The sequence below is a fragment of the Cervus elaphus genome, chromosome 1 (assembly GCF_910594005.1).
Source record: "Cervus elaphus chromosome 1, mCerEla1.1, whole genome shotgun sequence".
In the NCBI taxonomy this organism is placed as follows: domain Eukaryota; kingdom Metazoa; phylum Chordata; class Mammalia; order Artiodactyla; family Cervidae; genus Cervus; species Cervus elaphus.
Genome location: NC_057815.1, coordinates 76,895,532 through 76,916,325, shown reverse-complemented (window position 1 = coordinate 76,916,325; position 20,794 = coordinate 76,895,532). Strand labels below are relative to the sequence as shown.

General features: G+C 36.9%; 1 protein-coding gene across 2 annotated transcripts in view; it reads right to left on the bottom strand.

Moving 5' to 3' along the window:
- QSER1 (glutamine and serine rich 1) overlaps positions 1-20,794 on the bottom strand; it is an 80,797-nt gene that overhangs the window by 29,106 nt on the left and 30,897 nt on the right. For both annotated transcript variants that reach the window (XM_043908848.1, XM_043908849.1), the window contains exons 2-4: positions 15,325-15,437; positions 14,763-14,924; positions 8,136-11,831 (exon numbers count right to left, since the gene is read on the bottom strand). In XM_043908848.1, the coding sequence (XP_043764783.1) occupies positions 8,136-11,831; positions 14,763-14,924; positions 15,325-15,437 (3,971 nt within the window). The remainder of the gene's footprint in view (positions 1-8,135; positions 11,832-14,762; positions 14,925-15,324; positions 15,438-20,794) is intronic.

Genomic DNA, 20,794 nt, shown 5'->3' with positions numbered 1-20,794 from the left:
CCAACCAATGCCATACATGTAACTAATGAGAGAACAGTATCATGAAAATTGTATTTAAAATACTAAAAAAATACTATTAAGACCATAATAAAGATTATTTATGTGGAAAAATAGTAAGATATTAAAAGACATAAGATCTGAATAAGTAGAACAATATTACATTCTGTAAGTGGATGAGAAGACAATATAGTAAAGATAACAATTCTCCCTTAAAATTAATTATGAATTCAATGCAATCACAGTCAAAATCAAAACACTGAAGGGGCTTCTATTGGCCCATTATAGAATAGTTTGAGGATCAGAAATAATGACTGTGATTTGTAAGACAATACATTTTTTAAAATTCATGAAAGGCAAAAAAAAAAAAAAAATTCATGAAAGGCTTCTGGTGCCAACTAAGATCAAATAAGTTCATTAGATCTACTTATTACAACTAAAACCGCTGGACAAAACATAAAATGGAACTACCGGAAAACTATGAAAAGTTAGCTAATTACAGGCAGATTGGGAAGGGAATGCCAAACGAAATAACAATCTTTATATAGAGAAAGATGTTTCCTTATTTTCTTTCCTCTCATCACCTGGCAGGTCTAGAGGGTGGCCCCGATGCAGAACTGCATAGGACACAGATAACAAAACCCCCAAGAAAATCTGTCTTTTTGGACAGAGGAGTGGGGAAAGGAGACCCATGCAAGGTGAGAGGTATGCGGAGGCTATGCCATTTCTTGGGGTATTTTTTGGCTATGCCATTTCTTTTGTCTTCTCTTTCTCTTTCCCAGCCCTGCCACAAAGGCAACCGAAGTCACAGAGCTGCAACACAGAAGCAGTAAACCCAGCATCGTAAACTGGGACAAACTCCTGTCTTTTTGGAGAACCAGAGGAACCTGGGTGGGCCATGAGCTCCTATGGCACGAAGAGCAGAAAATGTTGTATGTCAATTATATCTCAATAAAGCTGAGGGACAATGTGTAGGAAAATCACCTGTTCTTTTTCTTTCCTCCTCTCTCATTGCACTGCCCCAGGGGCAGTCCCAGTTACACAGAATCATATCAAAGCACGGGCAGTTTTTTAAAAGTCCAAGGAAAATTCCAGCTTTCTAGTCCAAATGACCAGGAAAGGAAACCCTGGGAGTTGGGCATGTAGGGAAGTTGCCAAAGAAGAGAGAATTGAAGAGTGGTATCCTCTAATTCTGTGCATAAACCCACACAAATCCTAGTTTCATGCTTAAACTGCACATATGCAGAAGAGACCCAAACTAGTACAGCAAAGTCTTTGAGACCTAAACTATAACAAAGTCTACCGCGCATCCAAGTTTCAGACTAACCGCTGAGTCAGATCCAAAGAAGCAGAGCAAAGGCTTTGAAAACTGAACTAACATCAGACCACCACTCAAAGGTGAGCTAGAACTTAAGGTCTGACTGCTTGCTGAAGCAAAGCAAACCAATATTCTCCAGGGGATTTTAACGAAACCCAGAGTCTTACGTATTGTATTCAAAATGTGCAGGATACAATTCAAGATTGCTCAATATATAAAGAACCAGAAAAATGTGACCAATTTTCAAAGGGAAAAGATAATGAGCAGATGCCACTCTAAGGTGACAGATGTTGAAATATCAAAGACTCGAAGACAGCTATCATAACCATGCTCCCTGAGCTAAGATAAACATACTTTGGAAATGAATGGAAATATGTAAGTTCTAGGCAGAGAAACTGGTACTGGAAAAAAGAACCAAATACAAATTTTAGAGTTGAAAAGAGTATTTGAAAATATCTAAAATGAAAAATACTCCCTGGATAGACTCAGTAGTGAATTGAGCAGGTGAAAAAGTCAAAGAACTTGAAGATAGACCAATAGAAATGATACAATCTGAAGAACAGAGAGGAAGAAAAGATTGAAAAAAATAAACAGAAACTCAGGAACCTGACGAATAATGTAAAAATATTTTACTTTCATGTCACTGGAGTCCAATAAGGAAAGAAAGAGTTTGGTGCACAAAAAAGAATGCCTGCAAACTTCTCAAATTTGGGAAGATACACATTTTACAGATTCAAAAAGCTCAGTAAACTCCAAACAGGATGAACCTTATCCAGAGAAATAATTACATGACTGAGAGCCAAAGAAAAAGTTTTAAAAATGGAATACTTCTTTGGGCTGAAAGGAAATGATACCAGAGGGAAACATGGAATATGAGGCATAAAGGAAGTACAAGAGCAATTATAAATATTTGGGTAAATATAACAGACTATTTTGCTCCTATTAAATTATTTAGAATATGTATGATGGTTGTAAGCAAAAATTATTTCTCTATCGGGGCTTTCAACAGGACACATATATATAACATAAGAGCAAGGGTAAAGAGATCTCTATGGTTTTTAGGTTTTGGCATTTTATTTTATGTAGTAAAAATATTAACTAAATGGATTGTAATCACTAAGTCAACCACTAAAAACATAATATGAAAAGATACAGCCAAAAAAAAAAAAAAAACCAGAGATAAATTTTAAAATAAAATAGTAAAAAGTTCAAACAATTTTTTTAAAGATAGGAAAGAGACAGGAACAATAACAAAGAGGGAAAACAGGAAACAAAGAATGAAAGATTGAACTATATCAATAATTATATTAAATGTAAATGGTCTAAACAAACTAATTGAAAGAGAGATTATGAGATTAGAGTTTTAAAAAATGATAAAATTGAACTATGTACTGTCTACAAAATACATTAAACATAATGCCACAGATAGGTCAAAGGATGGAAAAAGATATATATGCAGCCCATCAAAAGAAACCTAGAGTGGCTATAATAACAAAGCAGACTTCAGAATAAGGATTACTACCAAGGATAATGGGGCTTCCCTGGTAGCTCAGAGATTAAAGCGTCTACCTGCAATGCAGGAGACCTGGGTTTGATCCCTGAGTCGGGAAGATCCCCTGGAGAAGGAAATGGCAACCCACTCCAGTATTCTTGCCTGGAGAATCCCATGGAGCCTGGTAGGCTACAGTCCACGGGGTGGCAAAGAGTCAGACATGACTGAGCAACTTCACTTTCACTTTCACCAAGGATAAAGAAGGATATTATATACTGATAAAAGGGTCAATTCACTAAGGCTTAACGATCCTAAATGTGTACACATCTAAAAACAGAGCTCAAAATACACAAAGTAGTAACTGACAGAAATGAAAAACAAAACAGACAAATCCACAAATATATTTGGAAACACAGGAAATCCTCTCTCAGTAATTGACAGAACAAGTAAACAGACAATCAGTAATGAGACAGAAAATCTGAACAACACTAACAACCAACTTGCTTTAACTGAAATTTATACAACAATCCACAAAACAGCAAAATCCAACTTTCTTTTAAAGTACACTGGGACATTAATCAAGATCAGCCAAATTTTGGGCAATAAAGCTAACCTTAATAGATTTAAAAGAACTGAAATTATACAAAGCAGAAATCAATAAAGGACAGATGTCGGGAAAATCCCCAAATATCTGAAAAATTTGAAATATGATTCTAAATAACTCATGGACCAAAAAGAAAGCACCAAAAGAAATTTGAAAAACTTTTGAAATCAAAGAAAAAAAACAAATAATAAAAATAAAATTTGTTGGATATAGCTAAGCAGGGCTTAGAGAGAAGTTCGTAACATAAGTGCTTAGAGCAGAAAAGAATAGAGGGGACATCCCTGGCGGTCCAGTGGTTAAGACTTCACCTTCGAATACAGCGGGTGTGGGTTTGATCCCTAGCTGGGGAGCTGAGATCCCACATGCCTCAGGGCCAAAAACCCAGAACATAAAACAGAAGCAATATTGTAACAAATTCTAAAGACTTTAAAAATGATCCTCATCAAAAAAATCTTTTTTAAAAAAGAAAAGAAGTCTCAAACCAACAATTTAGGCTTCCACCATATGAAAATAGACAAAAATAGAGCATAATAAACCAAAATCAAACTGAAAAGGGAATTAATGAAAATAGTAGAAATCAATAAAACTGTCAACAAAGGAGAAAAATCAATGAAACTAAATGCTTTTTCTGCCATCATTTTCTACATAGACAATCCTATGGAATCTAATTTTTTAAGAATCTATTGTTTGTTTTTTTGGCTGCACTGCAGGATCTTGGCTGCTCGACCAGAGGGTGAACCTGTGCTCCCTGCCTCCCTGCAGGGGAAGCTGGAGTCCTAACTACTGGTTCAGTTCAGTTCAGTCGCTCAGTCGTGTCTGACTCTTTGCGACCCCATGAACTGTAGCACGCCAGGCCTCCCTGTCCATCACCAACTCCCAGGGTCCACCCAAACCCAGTGAGTTGGTGATGCCATCCAACCATCTGGACTGCCAAGGAATTCCCATTTAAAAAAATTTTTAAATCAGTTTTGCAAATTTAAGATCAACATATAAAGTTTAACTGTATTTTTTTAATCTACTAAGGAATAATTGGAATTTGAAAATTTTAGAAAGTACTATTTACAATAAACAGCACCCCCAAAAACTTGGGAATAAAGCTAACAAAGCATGTGCAGGATCTGTATGCCCCAAACTATGCAAGACCGGTAAGAGAAATCAAATGTGTTCATGAATTAAGGCTCAGCATGTTGTTAACAGTTTAGTTTCCTCAAACTGCAACTAGATTCCGGGGAATCAAAATCCCAGTAGGGTTTTGGGGGGTTTTTTGGTACAGAAAAAGAAAGGAACTAGAATAGGCAAAACAATTTTGAAAAGAACAAATTTGGAAGACTCACAGTGCCTTATTTCAAGATTTAGTGTAAAGCTATGGCAATTAATTAAGGCAGTAATCAATTAATTATAAAACTAATTATGAGGCAATTGATTAAGGGTTTCCCGGTAACTCAGATGGTAAAGAATCCACCTGCAACGCGGGTTCAATCCCTGCAATAGGATGATCCTCTGTAGAAGGAAATGGCAACCCACTCCAGTATTCTTGCCTGGAGGATCCCCATGGACAGAGGACCCTGGTAGGCTACAGTTCATGGGATCGCAAAGAGTTGGACACGACTGAAAGATTAAGCACACAGTGGTAAGGCAATTAAGACAGTGTCACATTGGTCAAAGTATAAACATGTAGATCAGTGTGACAGAACTGAGAGTCCAGAAATAGATTCATACAAATATGGTCAGCTGGGCTTCCCTTGTGGCTCAGCTGGTAAAGAATCCGCCTGCAATGCAGGAGACCTGGGTTTAATCCCTGGGTTGGGAAGATCCCCTGGAGAAGGGAAAGGCTACACACTCAGGTATTCTAACCTGGAGAATTCCACGGACTGTATAGTCCATGGGGTCACAAAGAGTTGGACATGACTGAGCGACCCAAAACCTACATAATTAAAAAAACAAGACAAATATGGTCAGCTGATTTTTGACAAAGACGTGAAAAGCAATCAACGGAGAAAGGACTGTCTTTTCAACAAATGTGTTGGAAAAGCTGGACGTCCATGTGCAAAACTTCAACCCATACCTCACATCTTATACCACCACCCCCCAAATTAAAAGGGATCCTAGACTTAAATGCAAAATGCAAAACTTTAAAATTTCTAGAAGAAAACAAGAGACAATTTCTGTGACTATGGGTTAGGCAAAGATTTCTTAAGATACAAAAAGCACAAATCATAAAAGGAAAAATGGATAAGTCAGATCTTGTAGAAATTTAAAACTTTTGCCCTTTAGAAAGATTTAAGACCTGTGAGAATTTAGAGGATATGAGCACTAATTCTGCCAGGAGTTAACTTTCACAAAGTGATTTTGAAGAGGGTCTTCAAGGAGAACTAAAAATATCTACTGGACTAAAAAACTGAGGAGGACCCAGGGAGAGAAAAACCTGTTCAAAAGCAGCATGATTATGAAAGGCGCTCACAGGTCCAAGGAACGACGACAAACAGCTGTCACAGAAGAGGGGAAGTGGCAAGAGTGAGCAAAGAGTGAAACGTGGAAAGGGAGAATTTTTACACATTATTTTAATTTTTTTCCATGGAGCACCAAGAAGTATTTCAAAAGCAGAGAATTAATAATTGATTTAAGAATTCCATGGGCAGAGGAGCCTGGCAGGCTACAGTCCACAGGGTCACAAAGAATTGGACATGACTGAGCTTACTCCTTGGAAGGAAAGTTATAGACCAACCTAGATAGCATATTAAAAAGCAGAGACATTACTTTGCCAACAAAGGTCCGTCTAGTCAAGGCAATGGTTTTTCCAGTGGTCATGTATGGATGTGGGAGCCGGACTGTGAAGAAAGCTGAGTGCCGAAGAATTGATGCTTTTGAACTGGTGTTGGAGAAGACTCTTGAGAGTCCCTTGGACTGCAAGGAGATCCAACCAGTCCATCCTGAAGGAGATCAGTCCTGGGTGTTCATTGGAAGGACTGATGCTGAAGCTGAAACTCCAATACTTTGGCCGACTAATGCGAAGAGTTGACTCATTGGAAAAGACCCTGAAGCTGGGAGGGATTGGGGGCAGGAGGAGAAGGGGACAACAGAGGATGAGATGGCTGGATGGCATCACCGACTCGATGGACATGAGTCTGAGTAAATTCCGGGAGTTGATGATGGACAGGGATGCCTGGCGTGCTGCGATTCATGGGGTCCCAAAGAGTCGGACACGACTGAGCAACTGAACTGAACTGAACTGAGCAACTAACACGCTACACTACTCTTCTTTTTTATAAAGATAAATGTGATCACAATGTGGAAGACGGACTGGTGCAGAGACTGGTGGGAAGGATTCTAATGAGAAATCTGTTGCAATAGTCCCAAGCAAGAGATGCTGAGTCCTCACGGAAGAGGAGGCAATGCACAAAGGGAGAACTTCAGAGATCTATTAATAAGGATCAGGTTGATGGTGGTGGTTTTAACTAAAAATGAGATAATAAGAGTCATCTAGAAAAAACTAGTTCTAGATTCATGTTTTCTAAGAGATTATAAAAGATTTGCCCTAAGAATATAAGAGGGAATATAACAGTAATTGCAAAGTATTCTAAATTGAGGGAGAAGAATGTAAAACCTTACTGTGATTAGCTACATCTGTTATGTTCTGACTCTAGCAATAATTTTCCAGTTGCTAACTTCCCAGTATAACAAAATGAGAATTCTTCAGAAATGTTTTAGCAGACTTAAAACTTTTGATGACAAATGTATTAGCAGACATTTACACTAATAGATTATTTGGGATACCGGCTGTTTCACATCACTTTATTAGTTAAAAAGGTAGTCAAATCTGGAGAGAAGCTGAAAAGTACATCACAAAACAAAGTTTAACCCATAAGTACCACTCTATTCATACAAAAGCGGTAGGCAGGAATACAGGTGTTAGAACCAGATAAACCTGAGTATGATTTAAACCTGAATATAGATTCCAATTCTTGTCATTTACTAATTGTATGGGCCTGGACAATTCATTTAGTCTGTTATATCATCTGTATATTGGAGATAACAAAGTGCAACTCACAATATTGCTAACAGTTCCTGGCACAGAGGTGGTAGCTATTTGACTGTTATTTTTTCCTTTAGCATGTTCTTTAAAACAGTAACTTTTATACTGCTTGACAACTGTTTACATAAGACAATGCTTCTCAAAACAGTTCCTTAAAATGTTCCCTTAACTACAGAGAAAAGTGAAACATACACCTAAGGCTTTGGGCATACAGTATGAAACCAGTGCAAACTTTTTAAAGTTTTGAATTAATTATATTAATCTTCATGCTGCACACAAAATAACCCAAAATGTTAATTTTTTAGGTAAAATTAGCATACAAATTTTGCATATATATGTATATATATATATATGCCAGTTTATACATAACAACATGGCCCTCAATATGATGTCCCATATCCATGAGTCACTTCAAGGTGTCTCAGATTAGAAAAATCTGGATAGTGCACTATGTAAACTATGTTGCATGTGATAAAAAGCTGAATAAAACCCAGAACTACCCAGTCTAAAACTCAGAACCTTCCTAGAGGCAAGGAACATTAAAAAAAATAAGTCTAAGATATCTGCCTAAGCATTCTGTCTTGAGAAATTGCAGACTTGCTTCAAGCTAAGAAAGCATAAAACTTGTTCCAGAGCCAGAAAAAAAAAAAATAGAAAGCCATAATTATGAACTTCAAATTTAAAACTTTACCTGTTTTCTTCTTTTTATCAGAAGTAGCGTCTAAAGTATTCAAGGTAGTAGAGCTGCTTTTGTAAATATCATGACTGCATACTCCAGGATCATCTTCATCAGAAGAAAGTGAAGATAAATGTTCCAAGTTTTTAAGTTCGTTATCAAGTTTTTCTGATGGACTGTTAGCCCCAACCTCAGACACTAACGGTGTGGGTGTTGCAGCTGCAGTCTTTGGAAGTGGTGGTGGACAAAATGTACGAACGGTCTGTGTTCCTGGTCGCCTAGTCCTGTTAGGCATTCTCACAGCAAGAGTGGAAAACTGCTGTTTGGGCCCAGATTTCAGAAAATCTAAGAAAGAGGCAATAAATCCAGTTTTGACTTCTGGCTGTTTCTCCTCTACTTCTTTGATCTTCTGTCTCATTTTTTCTTGATGCTGATAACCATCATGGCAGCTTTCCGAGGAAGGGGGAGTATACGGCAAATATATATCTGTTCCCCTTGGATTCTGGCGTTTGCCTTGGGCAGGTCTTTTCAGCTGTTTCTGATGATTGTTGTCTTCCTCTTTTGTGTGCCCTTTTCCTTTAGTCTTCTTCTTCTGGAGGTTAAAATGCATTAAATCTTGGTTTTCCTCTTCCATCTTGACACTGATTGGCTCCCCAGGCTGGGCCATGGCCAACACTGCAAGTGTATTCCTAGAGGAGTTCATCGACACACCACTGTCATCACCGCCTAAAGCGAATTCGCTCTCCGATGTAGCACTCTCTCCACTTATGCTTCTACTACTAGAAACGAACTCTTGATTTCTGTTATTATTTAATGTACTATCAACAGCAACTTCGCTGTCTTCTTCAGGTTCATGACTGGTTGCAGACTGCTTCTTGAATGGACCAGAACTTTGCTCCTGGACTTCATGACCTGGTCCGACCACTGATGAAGTTACTTTAGAAGCTTTATTTTGACCAGGTACTTCAACATGCGGTTGATCAAGAGTCATCTTTGACTGAAGAGTAGGTACTGGTGAAAGGTTTACAGTAATTTGATTTCCATTTAAGGAAATATCATTTATATTTGGTGGCTTTCCTACTGTAGCTGCTATGGAGTTAAAATCTGATGTCACATGTCCAACATCTAATGACTGCTGAAAATGAGATTTAGAATCACCATCTTCAACAGCAGGAATGGTTTCATTTGAAGTTGACTTGGAGAAATCAGAAGGTGTGACCCCACAAGCTGCTGCTGTAGCTGCTAAGATATCATCTACATTTGATAAAATATTTCTCTCATCACTGAGGAGCATTGCCTCTGGGAAACATATTGATCCAAGGGAAACAAAATGATTCTTTGAATCATGTTGAGTTGTTTCACTAAAATGGCCCTTTGTTGTCAGATGTTGCTGTAATGGTTTTGAAGAATCAGAAAGGTCCATTTTCATAATTTCAGAATTTTGAGGATGGAGTTGCTGCTGAGAATGTTCGCCATTGCTCCGAATAATATGACCATCCATTTGAAGGAAAGGATGTACTATTTGTTGAGGACTTTGAACACGCTGTACTTGTAAAGATGTCTTTACTTGTCCTAAACTTGCCTGCAATATTGACTGCTGAAGAATTTGTAGATCACAGGCAGAATCTAAAAGAACCTGTGTATTAGGAAGAGATACCTGATGGCCATGCCCTAAAGCATTGTTCGGAATCTGAATCTGAGATGAGGCATTAATTATTTGATCATGCTGCTCCTGGACCTTGGCTTCATGTACCTTCTGTATAAGAGAATGCTGCTGGTTTAGGTCTTTAGTATTCAACTGTATTTGTGGAGTTTGCATTAAATTAGTTGTCTTCTTAATATCAAGGGTTGCAGAATTATTGACTTGGCCAATTTGTTGGTTAAGTTGTGTCATTGATCCAACAATGTTTTCTTCTTTTTTAGACCCTTGTAGAGCAATACCAACCACCTGATCTTCAAGACAGGAATTACTTCTGATTATGCTCTGAGAATATCTGTCATCTGCCTTTGACACCTTATAAGCTGACTCTGGAACGTTCATTTCCCCATCAGACAGCCTTTGGGTTGATGACTCAAGAGATACTTGTGGCTGTAATACCTGTAACTCTTGCATTGGAAAATCATCCTCTTGTTTTGAAGATGTATAAACATTTGCGTCAAGTTTTCTTTCAGCATAAGACTTTGGATCAGGGGAAGGTAGGTTATTCTGTAAGGTCTGACAATGAGTGGAGGTTGCAAAAGATGACGACTGGACAGCAGGCAAAAACTTTTGAGACTGGGGAGATGATGACCCTTGGGTCTGAGCATTTTGGGAAGAATGCATAGAAATAAAATTCTGAGTTGGACTAGCATCTGGCATATTCTGAGCCCGAGAAGCAGAAGAATAAGAAAGAGAAGGGGCTGTTAATGTTAGGGACTGACCTGAAGCATAGCTTTCTGAAGGACTAACAACTGACAAAACTTGTGACTGAGATGAAAAACTAACCTGTGTCTGGCTAACTGGTGATAAACCCTGAGAGTGACCAGATGAGTAACTCTGAGACTGGCTATCTGAAGAGGCATCTCTTGCTTGAGCAGGGTAATTCTCATTTGTAACTGAAGATAACACTTCTTGCTGATTAGAAGAATAATTAAGTGTTGAATTTTCAGAAGTTATAGTCTGAGACGAGCCAGAAAAAGTCAATGTTTTATACAAAGGTGGCAACTTCTCAACTTTGCTGGACCTATAAACCTGTGAATGAACAATAGATGGCACATTATGTGGCTGTACTACACCATAATTTTGAGACTGACTAACTGATAAAAGGCTTGGTAGCTGCGCTGTAGAATAAATCTGTGCTTGGCCTGATATTACAGAACTCTGGTTATGTAAAGGTTTGGAATAGCTTAGTGTTTGCACAGGAGGAATTATACTTGGAGGTTTGGGGGACTTGGCTGATGCTAGTGGTTGTTTTGTAGAACAGCTTTTTACTTTTGCAGGAGGAGGATACCCTGACGATGGAATTGCAGATGAATAGGACTGAGCAAGTTCCGCTGAGACCTGGGAGGGATTCTGTTGCAATCCTCCACTGCTCACCTGAGTAGACTCTCCAATCGGGCTACAGGATAAAGATGACTGCCTGCTTGTTTCCTGAAAATTAACCCCACTTGCATTTGAAAGATAACTGTGTAAGGAATGCTGTGAACCAGTCAGTTGTGCCTGAATAGACTGGGTACCTGAAGGCCGCTGATGGTGTTTAATAACACTACATTCTCGGAGAAGAGCTCTTTCAATGGAAGCAGTAGAACTAGTAAAGAGAGTTGAACCGTAGGCTTGAGGAGTTTGCTGGGCTCCTCCAAGTGCTGAAGGCAACAAACTAAACTGAGGTTGTAAAAGATGGGGTGCAGACTCTTGAGCTGAGCGGTACGTTGAAGACTGAGGTGGTATGCTGTTACTTATCGCAGAACTGCCCAGGCGCTCAAATGTCAAAGCAGTTGGAACAGTTCCCTGGGAAGTCTTGATTTGAAGCAAAGGATCATGAGGACTTAAAATTCCATTTGATGTAGTGTTAAAAGTTGAATCCTGAAGCACCAAAGGTGAGGTGGTAGCAAAGTTTCTATTGCTGAAGGTGGCAGGATGCTGATAAGCAGGGAGGGCAGGGGATGGAAGTGTTCCAGTGGTTGGCAAAGGTCCAGTAACAAACAGCTCAGTTGGTGCTGAGGAATGCATACCTGTGAAAAGAAAACAAATACACTTATGCAGTTATAGCACAAACACTTCTATCTGTTCTCATAATACAGACTTATAAAACTTACATAACCTTTAATCCATCAAAATCTCTTTAAAACTAAAAAGTCTAACAAATTAGTTCTGCATAGAAATTCTAAAAAATACATTTCAAAATAGCTAGTTTTTATAAGGCAAAAACAAAACTACAAAGGTATCAGCAATTCATTTCTATTATTGTTACATAAACATGAGATTATACATATAGTCAGGTAAGTCATTTGAAACTTACAAAAATAGTAAAAATATATATCATCACTAGTGATTACTTAACCCTGAAATTCCCATGCAAAATACCAATGAACAAACTAAAATGTTCGTAACATTAAAACTGAAACCAAATTCCCTACACTTAACGTAATAAATAAATCTAAAAATAATAGTGAGGTTAACTAACACCGCAAAGTTTCTTTTATCAAAATACATGTATTTTTTAAAAATCCTTGCATTTCAAGTTTTGATTTCTTATGAACAGCTTCCAATAACAATAGATGCATGCTTATCACAAAAAGCTGATCAGAAATTAATGAAGTACTGTCAAGAAGAGATTGTTAACATTTCAGGATAGCAGTCTAGCCACTTACAGCAAAAGTAAAACCATGTATACCCTTATGATCCAAAAGTTCCTATAGAAATTTAGATCTATGGAAATTTACCCTATGGAAATAAGTGGACACAAAGATTCAAACAACGTATTCAGTACAGTTATTGTGAATAACAGGTAGAAACAACCTAAATGTCTGTCAACAGGTGACTGGTGAAATAATTATGGCATATCCTAGTAATACTGGCTGCTGTAACACTGCTTAGGTGAAAATACAAAAAAGTTTTGATGCACAAAGATATCAAAAAAGAGTAAACACTATTAACCCTTCTCTAAAAAGCAGGACTGTAGTTAGGAACTATCACTTTTCATTTTATATACCTTTTGTTTTTTTTTTCTTTTTTTTCCCTAATTAATTAATTAATTTTTAACTGTGCTGGGTCTTCGTTGCAGTGTGGGCTTTTCTCTAGTTGCGGGGAGCAAGGGCTACTCTCAAGTTGCCATGCGTGGGCTTCTCATTGCGGTGGCTTCTCTTGTTGCGGAGCACAGGCTCTAGGGCACATGGGCTTCAGCGGCCGTGGTTCCCAGGCTCTAAAGCACAGGCTCAACAGTCGTGGCTCTCAGGCTTATTTGCTCTGCGGCATGTGGGATCTTCCCAGATCAGGGATTAAACCCATGTCTCCTGCACTGGCAAGCATATTCTTTACCACCAAGCCACCAGGGAAGCCCTAATTGTTTCCATTTCTTAAATTTTTATGTTGGAGCAAAACTGATTAACAGTGTTAAGTTTCAGGAGTATAGCAAAGTGATTCAGTTACACATGTATCTATTCTTTTTCAAATTCTTCTCCCATTTAGGTTATTTCAGGATATTGAGCAGCATTCCCTGCACTATACAGTAGGTCCCTCCTGGTTATCTATTGTAAATATAGCACTGTGTACATGTCAATCCCAAATTCCCAATTTATCCCTCCCCCTCCCATGCTTTTCCCCTGGTAACCATAAGTTCAATCTCTAAGCCTATTTACATATTTTTTAGTGAGCTTCCATTAAAAAATTTTTTTTTTCCATTTTGAAAAAATAGAGGGGAAAAGGTTCTCTGGCCCTTTTCAAAAATATTCTTCTTTCACTTCTTTCCATTAAATGTCCAAAAAGTGGGAATTCCCTGGTGGTCCAACAGTTAGGACTCAATCTTTCATTGCTGGGGCCCAGGTTTAACTGGTCGAGGAGCTAAGATCCCAGAAGACGGGCTGCAATCAAAACAGTATTATGACTACAAGGACAGAAAACATCTAGTTACTCTTGAAACAATAAATAATGCTTAGAATTAACTAAATACATGTAATGTAAAATTATTCCAGGAAGCAATAAATAAAGCTACTGTATGTTTTGATTTTTTTAAAAATTTTGTGTTATGCCACACTAACACACTGTTTCTTTGGAAGCAGAAGTTTCTCAGACATACTGAAAAGACAGCGGTATTAATGGAATCTACATCAAAATGATAAAATATTTCCGATAGCTATTACTTAAAAGTATAGTCTTTAAGATGAAACCTTAATAAAAAAAAATAACCTGTCATCCTGCAAAAAATAAAAATATACACAAACAATTTCAAGGGTTAACAGAAAAATGAAATAAGAAAAATAAAATAGAAAAGTACATAATAGAATAACATCAATTTGTACTAGCTTTTATTAAACAATGACTTATTCTGTTCACTTAAGGATAACTTTCCTAACTCTAATGACAAAATCAGTTCTAAGATTGTTTTTTTACTATACCACCTATCCAGTCTGAAGGCACTAAAATAAAACTTAATCTTTCACCAACTTCCCCACAAAAGATAAACATGTAAAGTGATAGGTGTGTTAATTAACCAGATGGAGGAATTCTTTCACAATGTAAACATGTACCAAATTACTACAACGTACACTCTAAATATCTTACAATTTTACATGTCAATTATACCTATGTAAAAGTAAAATGAGGGACAAAAGGAAAAGAAATTTAATCTTTTCTTCTCTCAAGTAAATAAGGGACTACTTAAATTGCCAGGTAAAAACTTTATATCTAGGATTTACCTTTTAACAATTACCTACCTTCTTCAACTTGTTAGTTTTCATCAGAGTGCTAAAACTGAATTTCTGCTAGTAACAATTTCTTGAATTCTGTCCACCTTAAAATAGTGAAAAATTCCAGGTTTTAAAGTTCACTGGAAAATCAATAATTAACATCACTCTCAGCCACACTACCATGATGACAAGACTATAAAAAGTGAATTTTCAGCAGTGTTTCTATAGGACTTAAAAGTTCTGAAAACAAAGAGTCACCTGTCTGCCAGGATGGGGCCCTGAATTGTGGTAAAAGAGTAGTTCCTGGACAAGCAGCCTGAGCAGGTCGGGACTCAACAGCAGAGAGAAAATTCATCACCGAAGGTTCTTTAGTGTTAGTGCTGGCACTCTTCACACTAGTATCAAAAACTCCAGAAAGACCTGCATTTGAAGATAAAATGTATCCCAAAGTAAAAATATACATGAACATGAAAGGATATTCCTGATGCTATTTTTAAAAGGAATCACTGAAATTTGAGGCCCAAAGTGCCATAACCCCAAACTGTTTCATTTTGAATAGCAAACAAGTATTAATTTGCTTAAGCATAGTTATAATTTAAAATCTATAGAGATGCAGGAAAAAAGATTTCCCTACTAATTAACTATATAACTATTTCCCATTAGTAAAAGACAAAGCTTTTAATCTCATTTTCATTCTAATGTTTCCCATGTAACCGTTCTGTCCTGTACACTTTCATAACCCAATGTGTGGAAGTTGATTTTCCTTCTTATTCACTAAATGCACCCAGATTCAGGGTATATTTCACAGGAGAATTTTTACCAGTTGGCTGAGGTGTGGCAGCATATCCAGGAAGCTGATGAGAGGCTGCAAAAGTCTGTCTCTGAAGGAGGTCTGTTTCAGAGTTTGAGGGATGTCCTTCTTCATAGCTTAAACTAGAGGATAACAAAAATAAATGACAAAAAACACACAGCTCAAACCAGATGATCAAAAGAATTCTAGGAAGGCAATTATCAAAAGAAGCATACCTCTTTCACTAAATTCCTGACCTATAGATCAAGAGATCAAACATGGTCTCATAATACTGTCAAAATGCAGGGGAAATATTGAAGACATACTAGGAAGAAAAAATGATACACTGTATTTTTCTTAATTTAACTTTACCTCCAACAAAGTCCTTTCAGTGGAAGAGATAACATAGCACAGCAGGAAAAGCAACAAATATCCTGGAAAACAGGACAGCTGAATTCACTGTCCAGGAGCCACTACTGGCTTACCATGTGATTTCAGTGAGTGACTCTATTACTGTCAGACTCTTTTCTTCACCTGTGTGAATAAGGGACCTAGAAAAGATAATCTCTAAAGTCCCTCTAACATTCTCTGGAATATCAGATAGTTCAAATGAATTGATAATTAACATTATTTCCCAGTAACTCTTCTAGAAAATTTCAAGCTTATACATTTTCAGAGTAATTCAGAACAAGATATTTTTCTCCCCTTGATTTTTATTTTCAATATTTTTTTTATTATTTTTTTTAATTTTGAATATTTTAAACCCACAGAAAAACTGAAATAGAACAAGGAATAATCTACATACCTGTCACTTAAGATTCAAAGACTGCTAACATTTTGTTATACTTGTTTTACGTTTATACACAGACACACGCTTTTCTCTTAATCTACCTGAAAATAACTTGCAGATGTCATGAAATTGCATCCTTAAATAATTCAGTGGTATCTCCTAGGAACAGGACATTCAGCTATATAACCAAATATCATTACCAGACGAAGAAATTTAATGCTGTCATTATTGCATGTGATTAATACAGAGGTCATATTCCAATTTCCCTCAGTTGTCAGTGTTCACAATTTTAAAGCTCTTTGAAGGATGCAATCAAAATTCAAGATTATATTTGCTTACGTCTCTACATTTAGAACAGTGTCTCCACTTTGCCCCTAATTCCAGATCCCTTTTGCTTTGACTTCATGACATGGATTTTTTTATTTTGAGAAATCCAAGTCAATTGAATGCACTTGTAATGTATTTGTACTATCCCAAATACCAGATTTGTCTGATTGCTTCTTCATGAGAAGTACATCAAGATGCTTTGTAATTACTATTGCATCTCATGAGGACACACATACTCTCAGTTTGTCTCATTACTGGCGATGTTAAACTTGAAGTGGTTACGGTGCTGTCAGATCTCTGAATGTAGTTATTTCTTCTCTTTGAAATTAATACACAATTGAGAGGTGTTAACTTCTAAGACAGTGTCCCAACAGCTAATGGTTTCAGACACCAACTGTTAATGATCTTTATTTTAATTATTGTACTGGAGATTAGAAACAGTAGTGCTCTAATTACAGTACTTTCAATATTTAAAAGTTAACATTCTTCTATAAAAATGAGCATTTCCCCCTTTTCTTTCTTATCTATATAAACGCATACATAATATATAAATGTATACTAATATATTTTTCAATGTATATGTATTATACTTAAAAAAAATCATTATCATGATATTCAATTTCTCTCCTCAATCCTGTTTCCTTTTCACATGTCCTCCATGGTGCTCTGACACATTCTTACCTTCTAGCACAAGATGTTTCAGGTTCATCTTGTTTTTTTAAATTCTGTACCAGACCTGAAGTCAACCATTTCTAGTAGAATTCTTTTAGTGGGCAATGGCATTTTGAAACCAAGATCTGTGTGTCAAGTATATTCAATGCCTGAGGTCTCATTGCTTTTAGGCCCCTTAGGTGGACAAAGCTAGGAAATACATGTCTTTTTAAAATGATGAGTGCATAATGCCAACTCTAATTCAAATCCAATATAGCATTCCTCATCTTCCTCCATTTCACACATATTTTCCTTTTCCTACAGTCAGAATCCCAGTTGACACTTACAGATTTACTCATTAGCCCTATCCGAAAATAATACAACCTTTACCAAAAACAAAACCACCAAGTATTTAAAATGTTCACAATACATTTTTGTCTAAAGATTATGTTCCATTAAGTATATACAGTTAGAATACTGATTCAAAAGTTAAGTCAATTATTTGTATGGCTATGTTATTAATTAGATATATAGGAGTTAGATTTTGCTTTAGTTTGAAGATTCAATTTTAGGATTAATTTAAAATCTATTTTAAACTTTAAAATCAACTTACTAAGATACAATATAATTTACATTCAATAAAGTGCACCTATTTTAAGCATACAATTCAATGTGTACACACTTTGTCGACAAATGTATACACCAGTATAACCATAATCCCAACCAACCTGCAGAACATTCCCATCACAACAGAAGGCTTCTCATGTCCCTTCGCAGTCAATACATTTTTCATCTCACTCCTGACCCCAAATAACCATTAAGAAGCTTAATGTTACTAAATAATGTTACTAAAATTTAGGCTTGCTTGTCCCAAATCATAGTCTATACTCTTTTGTACAAGGCTTTTAAAGTTTTCAGCATAATGTTTGAGATTCACTCACGTTGCTGCATACATAAGGAGTTCATTCCTTTTGATTAAATTATCTGAAGATACCACAATTATGTTTATCCATTCACTTATGGATGAACATTTGGATTGCTTCTAGTTACATGCTATGGTGAATAAATCTGCTATGAACATTTGTATACAAGTCTTTTGGGGGTATACGTTTTCCTTCCTTTAAGTTAAATACCTAGGAATGGAATAACTGGGTCGTTAGGTAGGTACGTTAACCATTTTACATTACCATCAGCAATTAATCAACATTACATTTTTGCTTTACATCCTTGTCACATGATCTTTTCAGTCTTCTTAATTTTAGCCTTTCTAGGTAGGTAAAGTGGTATCTCATTGTGTTTTAATTTGCATTTTCATAATAACTAATGATAAGGGGCATCTTCTCATGTGACTATTCTTTTAGCTTCTCTGGTGAAGTTTGTTCAAAATTTTGGCTGTTTAAAAAAACTAGGTTGTTAGTGATCTTGGGTTGTAATAGGTTTTTAAAATACAGTCTGGATTCACATTGTTAGATATATGTATTGTGGATGTTTTCTTCCAGGCTAAAGTTCTAACCAACTGATTTTATTGTGGTAAGAGCACTTCTCATGAGAGCCGCCCACTTAAAGCACACAATACGGTATTGTTAACAACGTGCACCACGCTGTACAGAAGATCTGTTCATCAACGATGAACAACTCACTCAGCTTGCATAACTAAATCTTTGTATCTGTTGAACAAATAGATACTCCTGTCCTCCCCTGACAGGCTCTCATTCCTAAACTGTGCAGCCGGGTCGTCCATGAGCCCTGGGCAGATTCCATGTGCTATTTGGGCAAGCTGTCTGGCAATATCCCGGATGACTTCCTCTTGACGCTTAGAATCTCCCAGCAAGGCGCCAAGCACTGGAGGGGAAAAAGCTGACATTCTGTAGGCAAAGGGTATGCCCACTTCTAGCAACTCATTATTTTTTCTTGTGGAGTATAACTCCATGATATAGATGTACCAAAGGTTGCTGCTGCTGCTAAGTAGCTTCAGTCGTGTCCGACTCTGTGCGACCCAGTAGACCCTACCAGCCTCCGCCGTCCCTGGGATTCTCCAGGCATGAACACTGGAGTGGGTTGCCATTTCCTTCTCCAATGCATGAAAGTGAAAAGTGAAAGTGAAAGTGAAGTCATGTCTGACTCTTCGCGACCCCATGGACTGCAGCCTACCAGGCTCCTCCGGCCATGGGATTTTCCAGGCAAGAGTACTGGAGTGGGTTGCCATCACCTTCTCCGACCAAAGGCTGCTGGTGGTTTTAAATTCACTCATCAGTTCCAGCACCTTTGAGTTCTTTTCTGTTTTGGCAATTATGAATGAAGTTGCTAAATATATGTACTTAAGTTTTAGTCTGGATGTAAGTTTTCATTTCACTTGAGTAAATACCACTGGAGGGGAATGGCTGAGTTGCTTTTAAACTTGGTTAACCTTAGAGAAACTGATTTCAAAAGTGGCTACACCTTTCTGCATTCCTATCAGTAACATATGTCTGGTGTAGTTACTCTGCATCCTTAGCAGCACTAAGTATTATAAGTTCTTTGTTTTCCTTTGCTTTTAAAAAAATTTTAGCTATTCTAATTGGTGTGCAGTGGTACCTCACTGTGATTTCAATTTGTATTTCCTTAATAACTAACAATGTTGAGCATCAGAAACCTTCTTTGGTAAACTATCTACTCAATTTTTTTTTTCTCAAACTTTTTTGGGTTGTTTGTTTTCTTATTAACAAGTTTTAGGAGTTGCCTATATATTCTGGAACCAAATTCTTGGTCAGAAACATATTTTGTAAACATTATCTCCCAATCTGTGGCTTATATGTTCCTAAAATTGTATTTAGAAGAGCAGAATAACTTTTTTATGAATTGTACTTTTGATGTCATAACTAAGAAATCTTTGCAGAGTCTAATATCTCAAAGATTTCTTCCTATCATTTTCTTCAAGAAGTATTAATTTTTCCATTTAGGTTTATGATCCACTTGGAATTCATTTTTACACATGGTATGAGGTATGGCACGGGATTCTTTTTTTTTTAATTTGGATATGCAGTTGTACCAGTACTACATATCAGAAAGATTATTCTTGGTACTTCTCTTGTAGATCAGTGGTCAAGACTTTGCATTTCCACTGCAGAGGGCATCAGTTTGATCCCTGGTTGGGGAACTAAGACCCCAGATACTGCACAGTGCAGCAACAGAAAAAAAATAAAACAGATTATTCTTTACCTACAGAACCTTTTTGAACCCATATCCAAAAATGTCAACTAGCCATATTTGTGGTTCTGTTCTTAACTGCTGCGTTACAACGATCAGTGTCTGTTCTTAGGTCAATAACACACAGTCTGATAAATGATTCAGGTTGTACAAATCTTGGAATTTTGTTCTTTTTCAAAATTATTTTGGCCATGCCACGTATTCCCAGAGAAATTTTGGAGTCAGCTGTCAATTTTTACAAAAACCGTACATGAACTCTATACATCAGTTGGGGAAAACAACCATCTTAAAAGTATCGAGCCTTCTAACTGATGAGTATCTCTCTTTTTTTGGTCTTTAATTCTTCTTAGAATGTTTTTTGTAGTACTTACTGTATAATTCTTGAAAGTATAAATCCCTAAGTATCTAATTTTTGTTATTCTGTTCTGATTTTTTTTTTTTTTAACGATTGCTTTATTGATATATGGGCTTCCCTGGTGGCTCAGCTGGTAAAGAATCTGCATGCAATGAGAGACACCAGGGTTCAATTTTTGGGTTGGGAAGATC